This window comes from Gobio gobio (genome assembly GCF_949357685.1).
Source record: "Gobio gobio genome assembly, chromosome: 25".
Taxonomy (NCBI): domain Eukaryota; kingdom Metazoa; phylum Chordata; class Actinopteri; order Cypriniformes; family Gobionidae; genus Gobio; species Gobio gobio.
The window spans coordinates 15,853,053-15,865,231 of NC_137121.1; the positions used below are offsets into that span (position 1 = coordinate 15,853,053).

General features: G+C 37.9%; 1 protein-coding gene across 1 annotated transcript in view; it reads left to right on the plus strand.

Moving 5' to 3' along the window:
• shank2b (SH3 and multiple ankyrin repeat domains 2b) overlaps positions 1 to 12,179 on the plus strand; it is a 101,288-nt gene that overhangs the window by 62,698 nt on the left and 26,411 nt on the right. The window contains exon 10 of the mRNA XM_079808733.1: positions 104 to 228. Coding sequence (XP_079664859.1) covers positions 104 to 228 — 125 coding nt within the window. The remainder of the gene's footprint in view (positions 1 to 103; positions 229 to 12,179) is intronic.

Here is a 12,179-nt window from a genome sequence, read left to right on the forward strand (position 1 = left end):
TTGTAGTCCAAGATTAGGTTTAATCTGATCCCAGTAAACTAGCACAATGTCTTTTGATCTTTACAATCTCTTTCCTTTGGTTCTGCTCGGCCTGGACTTTTAGCGGATACCCCCATCGAGGAGTTTACTCCAACCCCGGCGTTCCCTGCTTTGCAGTATCTGGAGTCGGTGGATGAGGGAGGGGTGGCATGGAAAGCTGGCCTGAGGACTGGCGACTTCCTCATCGAGGTAAGAAAACGATTGGGTTTCCATAAGCTTGCAGTTGTTGTTTTTGGAAAGCTGCGAAAGCCATTGCTTGCTGAAGGGATGGAAAGGTCCCTGATCAGCTGGAAAGAGTGATGTCCAACCCATGCATGGGACTTCATCTTGAGCTTGCTGCTGAATCATTCACACGTTAGTGCAAACAGGAGAATGTTTATGCACAGTCTGAGCTTGTGAATATGAGGAAAGGTCATGGCTACATCTTTAATGAGACAGAGGAGCTTAGAGACGCAGGAGATGAGCACTCTTGGAAAAAAGCTGCGAACGCATAGATGTCTGTCCTGTGCAGAAACTCAGTTTCCCGATGTCTCCGGAGCTCTTTGGTCTGGGTTGCATTTAAACGGCTAACCTTTGCATAGGCAATCTTGCTTATCTTTTTTTAATTCTCACTTTTAATGAATGAGGCTGTAACCTTGACACTCTGAATTCATTTGAAAGTTGAAAATGTCAAGCCGGTAATCACCCATCATAACTCTTTTTAGAAGTTGGGCTTTGAATTTGATAGTTGTCTGAGAGTGATCTTGCATTTATTGGATGTTGTAAATTTTTAATGCCTCTGAGGTACTCCTGGATCTGTAACCTGTCGAGTCAAAAAAGTAGCAAAGACAGCTAAGAAGTATCATGGTCATTTCATTTCTTAACCAGCCTGTGGTTGTTACCAGATTACATTTTGTTTCGGTTAGTGAAGAGATATTATGTTATTGGTATGGCTCTATAAATTTGGTATCTGCAAAACTTGGGTGGTCATAAGCAAGCACTAAATCTTAATCAGGTTGGGTTTCTCAGAACATGTTCTTGTGATCAGAAATACCTTGATGAAATGCAATACATTGAGGTGTTTGCAATCCTTTGAGAGACAGATGTTCAATAAACAGGCTAAACATCTAAAAATCACATTGGGAACCAATCACAGACTGGCTTATCCACCTGGCGCGCTATTGGCTGCTTTAACACTATGACGGATAGAGAAGTGATGGGTCGATGCCGGTCGATCACGCCTCTTGTGGTCTGATTGCTTGAAGAACTGTCCAATTCCGTACAGAGTCATTTAATTTATGCTTGTTTATCACGCCTCTTGTGCAGTAGAAAATACAGAGCAGAGTCCCCAGACCAATGTTCAATCTTAAATTGAGCTTGGTCTGGTGATAGCCAGACAAGCTTTGATATATATATATATACACACATATACAAAATAATTATTTTATGTTTTTGAAAAAAGTATCTAATGCTCGGCAAAATAGTAATATAGTGAAATATATATTTAAATATATTTAAATTATTCCTGTGATGGCAAAGCTGCTTTTTCTGCTGCCTTTAAAAGAAATAGTTGACTTTAAAATGAAAATTACTCCATGATTTACTCACCCTCAAGTCATCCTAGGTGTATACGACTTTCTTCTTTCTGATGAACACAATCAGAGTTATATTAATAAATATCCTGACACTTTCAAGCTTTATAATGGCAGTGATGGGGTCCATTAAAGCACATCCATCCATCATAAACATACTCCACATGGCTCAGGGGGTTTAATAAAGGCCTTCTGAAGCGAATCAGTGGGTTTTTGTAAGAAAAATATCCATATTTAAAACTTTATAAGGTCAAATATCTAGCTTCCGACAGACCGCCTTCTATATTCAACTTACGGAAAAAACGTAACTGGCGTGACGTATAACGTCGGACGTGGCAGAAGCATTTTGAACTGTAGGAGGCGGGATAAACAGTTGTCTTTCAAATTCCCTGCATGCAAGCGCCATGAGTGCCACAACCAACCAGAGCAAAGAAGAAGGTGAAGCCGAGCTAACGTTAGTTGATAGACTTTCGCCGTATCCAAAAACTTTGAACATATCTTCTTTTCTTAAGAATGACTTCAGTGCCGTTCTTTGTTCTTTTCTCAAAGAAAAGCTTAACTCCCAAGTCTTCCAGAGTTGCGGCCAAAGCCCATTCAAAAGGCCGCTGTTCGTCAGCTTTGTTTACGAGTAGCACGCAGAACCGCCGGAACTCTGCCGTGACGTGCCGATGTTAAGCCCGTCCACCGACTCTACACACGCTGTGATGGGCCTGACCAGAGTTTGGTTTTTCCAGCTCTCAGGTCTACCGAGAGTTGCTAGACTACACTCGCGGCAAAATAAATGTTCTGCCGCTAGGGTGCTTCTAGATTTCTAGGCTATACAAAAGGCAGTCTGTCGAAAGATATTTGACTTAATAAAGTTTTAAATATGAGTATTTTTCTTACACAAACCCATCGATTCACTTCAGACTTTATTAACCCCTGGAGCCATGTGGAATAAGAAAGATATGTAAAATGATAATAAAAATGATACATATTTTTGGTCTTTTATCAGCAGTTTCTCAGCATGAGTATGTCCAAAAGTAATGTAATATTTTCTAAATATTTAAAAAGTGTTCTATCAAACGATACCTACCTTTTGACTCTCCTTGGTATAGTTTTGGAGTTATGAGTCTTTACTTTAGTTCAGAACTGCATCACCTTCTTAGAATAAACAGAATGATATTATTATCGTTTTTGGCATGAACAGGCCAATATTCCAGTCTTCAGTGTCACATGATCCTTCATAAATCATTCTAATATAAAGATTTTCTGCTCAAGAAACATTTATTTTATTATCAATGTTGAAAACTGTTGTGCTGCTTAATATTTTTGCGGAAACTTATACATTTTTTTTCAGTATTTGATCAATAGAACATTATTTGTAACATTATAAATGTATTTTTAACTTTGATCTATTTAATGCATCCTTGCTGAATAAAAGTGTATGACTACAAGTCGACCATCCAGTCCATCTCATTATAAATATGTAGTGATGATAGAAGTTTATCTGCAAAACACCTGTCTTGCCCACTCAGTTCTGCCTGAACTGACACTTCAGCAAAGACTGACCATGAGACATGAAAAGCATTGGGAATATCGTCCTGTTTTCTAGCTCAGCAAAATAACTTCATTTGCATGCAAAATTCAAGAGAACACTCACTTTGTGTTTAAGCACAGAGAGCAGATCCAAGTTCTCAGCACCGCATGGAAGGGCCGAGAAAGGAAGAAAATGATTGGCTCTCATGAGCGGCAAAGATTTCATGAATTATTAGCTCCTTACGGTAATCTAAGTCTTAATGTATATAAGCCAGAATGTTTCTATGATAGAGCAGTGGGAAGTGCATTTTAATGATGTCATTTTGCAGGAAGTGTGTTATCACTATGCTGAACTAATGACAGTTTCCACATCACAAAATTCTGTATCCAATGGGTAGTTGACATACTGCAGTGTGACACACTAAAATTATTTAAAAAAAATGTATTACTTATTTTATTGCCATTTTGTTTATTGCCATATTAATTGACCATATGTACGGTTACTTCCTGGTTTTCGATAATCCAGCTTGGGTATTACTCGCTGTACATGACACAAAACCATCAATGGTTGAATTTTAATGTTGTATTTATATTTGAATGCAATTATCACACTTACCTAATTTGCCAATAAACCAGTCTTATTGATTGCAATAAAGACTTGAACTTAATGGGAACATTGGAATAAGAAACACGGTATCTGTGATTGGACATGCACATGCAATATTTGTCCAGCACTTCAAATTTTATTTTTAATGCGATGACCAAAAACATTTGTTCATCCTTCTGAGATTGTACCATTTGTAAAACAGAATGTTTCAAGGAAATCCGACATTTGAACACTTTTATTTAAAAATAAAAAATACATGAATTACCACTATAACCAGTATATGGCGGTACAGGAGCATTTATTGGCTCATATTAGCCATTTCCTGTAATATTTGTGTTACACGTTTTCGCTTTTGAATGAATAGTGTGCAATATTTGTGAGGATCTATTGACAAATGCAATATAATATACATAACTGTTTCCAACCTTTCAGTGGTGTATAAAGACCTTACATAATGAACCGTTTATATCTTCATACACCGCAGGTCCCCTTACTGTAAAGTCGCCATTTTTCACCGCCATGTTTCTACAGTAGCCCTAAACGGTCAAACTGCTCTACAAAGCGCTAGCTACTCCCTGCTGTCTCATGGTGCGTTCACACCGGACGCGATTCGCGCGAGTGATTTACATGTTAAGTCAATGCAGAGACGCGAAATGGCATTCTGCGGCGCGATTCGCGCGATTGAGGCGGCGCGAAGGATGCGAATTGAGCGTTTTGAACGCGCGAATCGCTCAAGTTGAAAAATCTGAACTTTGGCGAATATTTCGCGCCGCGTTAACCAATCAGGAGCTTGCTCTAGTAGTGACAACAATGAGGAGAAAATCTGTATATTAATATCTGGTTCAGACAATATGATTATCACTGTGATAACATTAAATGACATGAAACACAACCCAGTCTCTTTTTGTTAAATGCAAGTTTATGTATGATCAATAATACAAAAGTATAAGTAATGTATAACAAGCTATACATGAAATAAAGCAAACAATGCAGTCAAACATTCAAAGTCAGTGCTAGTAGGCTAACGTTACAACTGCAACGTACAATTATAGCCTAAAAATATAAAGTAATGAAACTTATCTTTGCCCTCAGCCTAAACGATTTGCCAGGGAACAAATTATAGATCCATGAGACCAAAGATCGGCCGTTACAAGACGAATTATAGCTCGAGACACACCACAGAGACATCAGAGCCAGCGGTAGACGGCAGAAGGACTGGCCGAGGAAAGGTTGCCCTCGCCGGCTTTCACGTGCGCTGAGCGCCTCTGTCCGCTGGAGCTCACAGCTCCGACAACGGCAGATAAAATGTTCAAATAGGCACTGTTTATATAAATAAACCACAGATTTGAGCTTTAAACAACTACATTATCGACTGAAAAAGTCTTAAAACTACGTTTTGTCGCACATTAACAGTAGATATTAACAAAAAAAAGACATGTAAACACAGCCCATGTCAGCCATTTCTCAACGAGACGAGCTGCTGGCGGAAGCCCCGCCCATGACGCGAATTCGCATCTGTTGTGCAGTGAATGTCACGCGCGATTCGCGCGAGTAAACTCAAAATGTACCACCTTCGCGCGATTAGCGCGAATTATTCACGCGAATCGCGTCCGGTGTGAATGCCACATCAGACAACGACATATTTGTCCTGTGTCGGCCACCGTAGCTTCTCTATGTGCTTTGAACGGGAGGGGTGAGCGGTGGGGCGGTTGCAATTCACAATCTCAACGCTAGATGCCGCTACAATGTACACACTGCACCTTTAAACAGTATAAAATCACTAGGTTTAAAAATACATTTTGTCTAACTAAAGTGCACAATAAATCTTTAATTTACAAGGTGACGCTTGACGTTGACGCTTTCTTTTCATACGAAAGTGTGAAAACTGATGGCTGAATAGAATTTTGCTGAGGAGGAACACTGTGGGACGCGTCTTTTTTATGTCGTCTTACATTTGAATAACTAAATTAGTGCTAGGCCTGATTATTTAAGTGACTATATTCTGATTATAAACTAAGTATTACACTACCGATGTTGCTAAAGCTACCTCAGGACTTGGAAGATACTGGCACACACCAGCATTTGACATTTAAGGTTTTAGCTGGAAAAACCACATTCCGAAAAAAAAGAACATTCCGTGCATATGGTCAATTGATAGATTCTATTTGAAATATTTGTACTTAAAGGATTAGTTCACTTTGAAAAATGAAAATTACGACCTTCTTCTTTCTGATGAACATAATCAGAGTTATATTAATAAATATCCTGATGTTTCCAAGCTTTATAATGCCAGTGACGGGGCTCATGAGTTTGAAGCTCAAAAAAGCGCATCCATCCATCATAAACATACTCCACACGGCTCCGGAGGTTAATAAAGGCCTTTTTGTAAGAAAAATATCCACAGTTAACACGTTAAAAAGTAAAATATCTAACTTCCGCCTTCCGTATTCAACTTACGGTAAAAGCGTAACTGGCGCGACGTATGATGTCAGACATAGCGTAAGTGTTTTGAACTGCGAGAGGTGTTACACTTTCTGCGAAAGTTGAATACGTAAGGCAGTCTGGCGGTAGCTAGATATTTTACTTTATAATGGGTGAGTAAATCATGGGGTAATTTTCATTTTAAAGTGAACTAATCCTTTAAGATAAATACATTTTTTCACAGCGCTAGATTTAAAATGACCTAGTGAAGGCAAATAAAAGAAAATGGCAAAATATAAAGAGCATAAAATATTAATATCAATATATAGTAATCTTATACATTTTAACTTAAATTCTTGCTTTTAAAAAATTGAGAAGTTTCACTCAACTACCATGTACTGTATAAAAATATACATAAGTGTTTATAATTTCATTCTAACCACTTTTAGAGGTGACTTTCATATCAAAATCCTCTGGTATAATGTATTTGTGTATGTAAAAATATGCAAAGGTTAGAATAACATTTCAAGAGCAAGTGTTTGTTCATATAAATTCATTCATTGCCCCCCACCCCCCCTGAATAAACAATAAACACATTTTAATCGTCCAGTCGATGATATTGACCATCAGTCCCTCAGGAGCCAAAGCAAGCTTCACTGCCCACATCACGTTGAGACGTTCAAACCACACTTTGGTTTTACGGATGTGTCAGGGCCCAGACAAGGCTAAGCGCTCACAGAGAAATTGACCTCGTTTTACTTTACGATTATGACGAAAGCTTTCAGTCAATCAATATATTTAAAAAAACATAATTGTTTTACCTTCTGTGAACTGCACAGGTTTAATAGCCAATTCTCTCCCCTACATTTCCTGAAGCTTCTGAGAGTCAATGAATTAATCTGATTGCCTAAAAGAAACTCAATAAGAAACTGTGTAGCTTATGTAGAGTGTTAGTGATCAACCAGGAAGCTACAAAATAGAATGATGGATTTACTGAAAATACATCTACACCCACTTGCCCTTGGTGTGTGGGCACGAGTATCGCTCTCTCTTTACTCTCATGTGATCGCATTTGTGCATCTTACCTCTCTTCTCTTCTATATAAGATCTAATAGTGTATCCCAGGGCATGAGTTATCAATTCCATAAAATAATCAATGTTTACTGACCTATAATGCATTTGCAGGGCTCACTAACTTCTATAGAAAGGGAGTGCAAGCTGCTGGAAAATAGCATGGATGTGGCGTGTAATGGCATGTTCGATTTGAATGTTTTTAATAATTATATCAGCTAAAAACATGATGTTGTTTTGGGATGTTTATTGATACGATTTGCACATGCATTGCTTTTGCATAACGTCAAATCTAACACAAAATGCATCTTCGGCTTTAAAACTATTTTAGTGGGTTAAACAAGCAGCAGCACTGAAGTATTTTTGGTCCTTGTAAATATTTCGCACTGTCATGCTGACGGCGGAGAAAATGTCTCGAAAGTCATGAAAATATGTAATTGTGGTTATGTAGCTCGACGTTAAATGTGATGGCCGGTTTATTTGATGGTTGGACATCTCTCCTCGGCAGTGATGCTCTCTCTCCAGAATGTTCTGTGTGCACAGAGAGAACCAGCAGGGAGGAAGTCTGTGGACTGTAGGAGATGCCTGCAAGCGTCCTCATGGCCTGATAACCGTACAACCTGTCACCAAAACCTGCTCCTCACGCACTGCGAACCAAGTATAGCGCAGTACACTAAATGAAAAAGTTAGCTGGCGGAACATTATGCGATTTTTATTTTTATGCGACGCATTATGTCATAGAATAGATCTTCCTATTTTTAATATTTCTGAAAATAACGGAATCCAGTGATGTTACTGACCTTCCTCGTGTGTGTATGTGATGGTCCAGGTCTCATGTTGTAACACAGAGCAACGGTTGCCTAGCAACGGCACCAGCATTGTGTCTGAGCACAGTGATGAAAGCAAGGTTTGAGGGGTTTTTTTTTCTTCGTTGGGAGTGCAGCACTGGGCCGCATGTAAACATTTCTTTTCCCGTTTGTGTTGTTACAAAAATACACCTCCATGATGGATTCCAATACCTCAGTGCTTGGATTTCAGGGGGGATTGACTCTATTACATGCTAGAAATTAGCTCTCATGGTTGTTTAGGCATGCATGTAACTGCAATATGCTATATGACGGTTTCCTCCTGAGAGGCTGGCTTTCTTCTTTCCCTCTCTTCAAGCCCGTTTTTGGAATTCCTAAGCTGTGAGATGATCTTTTGACATGTTGATGCTCACAGGACAGTGCAGCTGTCCCTTAAACAAAGAAATGTGGCAAATTATGGTATGGGAGAGGAATATACTAGATACTTTGTGCTTTTGAACTTTCTATTCATCAAAAAATCTTGAAAAAATTGTATCATGGTTTCAACCATTGATAAAATAAGAAATGTTCCTTGAGCAGCAAATCAGCATGTTAGAATGATTTCTGAAGGATCATGTGACACTAAAGACTGGATTAATGATGCTGAAAATGCAGCTTTGCATCACAGGAATACATTATATTTGAAAATATATTAAAATAGAAAACAGTTATTTTCAATTATTATAATATTTCACAGTATACTGTATTTTGATCAAATAAATGCTGCCTTGATTAATATAAGAAACTTCTTTTTAAATCATTAAATAATCTAACATATGTAAGTAGATGACTGCTTTTAGGAAGTTGGCACGTCCTGCAGTGTGTCATGCTTCATCCTGAACCATTTTAAACAACATATTTTCTCCATTCATTCTTATAAATGCAGCTGTTCTAATCTCATTAATTGATATATTATATGGACTATTTGAAGAGTTTCGTTGCAAAACGAGATATATCCATTTTGAGAAATGTTGGTTATTTGACATTATTATTTAAGACATCAACAGTCAAGTTCATTCACAATTTTTTGTACATTAAACTATTACTTGAGCTCAGTGAAGGCCAGGGACACAATATTCTTCAAATCCAGGATATTTTTTTATTTAATTTTATGTCCATAAATAGTTCATAAATAAGTCAAAAACCATGCCAAAATGCAACATATTTATCTTAACATTGTCAAACATCTTAAATTGGTTAAAAAAACAATACATCATAAATATATGGAATAGTATATACAAAGATCGATTAATAATAATAAGATTCCGAGTTAGTTTTGGCCAGAACATACACAACATAACATTTTTTTTTTTTTTTTTTGCAAAACGCTATATATCCACCTTAGGCTATATTCTACTACTGTAATACCATTAAGAAAAGCTAGTGAATCAATGTTATCCTGGTCCACTTTTGTAGCGTTTTTATAATTTTTGGGGAAGTTGAAGGCTACATCTTCATCTGACAGTTTGTCGGCATGACACAGACCAACATTACTCGCGGTCGCACGATGACCACAATTAATCTTTGGATGTTTTCCCTCCCCTGAATGCCTTGCCTGTTTGGTCTTCTCCCTTTGATGATTTTCTTTAGATGCCTTCCTCTTTCTCCCAACAGCAGCTGGAATGACCGGCTCCAATCCGTCATCGAAATCCATAACGTTAGCTTGACTCTGAAGCTTTGATTCTCTGACTGACAGACAGCTGTTGATCAGTGACTTAGCCTACGTGACTGACAGCTCGCCTACAGTATAAACAATTAAATGGTAAACGTTTTTTAGTTAGCCTATTGAATCCTCTTTTTAAAAATATGTTTTTTGTTTTGATATTATCGTTAAATCACTGAGCAAACTCGGAGCACTTCACCGGCGGTGACTCTCTCCTCGCGTGACATACTGAGCTCGCGCAGCAGAACGTTCTATATCGCAATTTGTAAAGAAACTGGGCTGGCGGATATCGCGTTTTGTGAAAAAATACATTTTGTAGTAGGCTTAAAATGTACATTTTTAAATCTTATTAATGGCAGCAATTCATACATAGATTAAGGTACATCTAAACAGTGATTTCCAATAATAAAATCCAAATGTCAAAAAATGGCATTTATCGCGTTTTGCAGCCGAACTCTTCATTTATACTTTTAACATTCATTTGTCATTTATTAATAGTTAAAAAAAAAGCAAATATGGCCAATGCATGCCTTTATGGTCAAATTTATACATTCATCTAAACTTCATAGCATGACATTATTAAACTTTTTTTTTAAAGTTTTTTGTTAGGCTTGCACTATGGATATTACAAATCGCGTAGATGGGTCATTGACAAATAAAGCTTAAAACATTTTTTTTTTTAAAGAATTCAAATCTGATTTTTTCATGAACAACACGTTTCAGTTGTTAAATAACATTTGAAAGTGTTTAAATTCAGTTTCTGACTGTTTTTATGTCGAGCGGTACAATCATATAGTTGTATGTATATACTGAAGTTGTACCACCTGACATGGAAAGTATACCAACTCTCATACTTGAAATGAGCAGTTTTTATCAGTATTTGAGAGAGATATAGAACCTTTTCACTCTGTCACAAGGATCAGTTTGGGTCCTCTGGATGATGCATTATCATATATACTGTTATTACCTTGACAATTCATAATAAAAGAGCCATGTTTTCAGTTGTGCCACCCTGACTTTCAAATTGCTGGACAAATGTTTTTCAATTAAAAGGTAAATGATGGCATAGTCTTTAGTTTTTAATTAGTTTTATTAAAGCAGCACTAGGTAACTTTTCAACCTTTATAATATATTTTCAAACCTCTTGTGATGATACATCGACTTACAATAGGTTGAATGACACGTCTGCCATAGCCTGACGGGGTCTGTATCGTTTTTAATCGTACTTTTAAACTTCGGGTTTCGGGTAGTAACCCGATAAAAAAAAGAACTACAAAATTCGACTGCTTTACGGCATATACGTCACTTCCACCACCACCCCCACTTCCTTAAATTCGGACGTGCGAGGAAAACTATCATTTGTTTGCCGAATGTTATAGTCATGGCCGAAGCAGCACAGAAAAATAAGAAAGCAAAGGTTTTGTCGGAGGAAAGCAAAAAGAGGAAACGTGAAAGAGAAAGTGATCGGATTAAAGGCAGGACGAGAATCAACATTGGGCCAGCGTTTGCTCGTTGGCGTGAGCTGAAGGAGGAGGGGCTACATTCTTGCCAGTAAATACATGTAAGACGTACAAAATCATATTTTAGGATATCTTACATGTCTGTGATATTGGTTTATTTGTCTTGCCTCAAGCTATAATGCAAATCGATTTTTCAAATTTGCAGATTCATCTAGGGTAGCTTGATATTATAATATTGACGATATATGGTTATTACCAGTGTTGTGCCAGTTCACAGCTTTTCTGAACTAGTTCAAGTTCAGTTCATACATGCTCAAAGTGAACAGTTCACGTTCAAAGTTCACAATTTTAATTCTGAACTAGTTCAAAGTTCAGTTCATTTTACTTTTTTCGTGAGATATTCAAATAAATACTTTTTTTCACACTACGAGCTAGAAATCACTATACGTTCTTTGAAGCTGCTCATTGTAGACATTTGCTCATGACACTGCAATTGTCGGTGTCCGTCTCCGTGCCATCACTTCCACTAGCCATTTTTTTTTTTAATTGCAGCGCTTTCTCTCACTCTCGTCTTTGGTCTGTCTCTCTCTCTCTCTCTCGCTCCTCTAGCCCTCCGCGCTCTCGTCGTTGCCTGCTACGCGGCGTTGCTATGCCTACCCCGCTCTGCTGCAATTCATCACGGGTAACGTTGTGCGGAAGCCAGTATGCTATTCAACTATTCTCAGCCGGACTCTACGTTGCCCGCAATGCATTGCGCACACAATGTCAAAACCATTTCTGTCCGGTGATACATGATTTAAGCGGCACCAGCGAGAATACAGGAGGGAGGAACTTTCTCTCGTTGCGTTTCAAAAGAGAAAACAGATGTCACTCAGATTTCAATGGAAAACAAATTCCAACGTTCATTTACAGTGATGTCTGCCGTTCATGACACATAATGTGAACTAATTCACGTTCAAGTTCTTTATTAAAAAATGTGTTGCG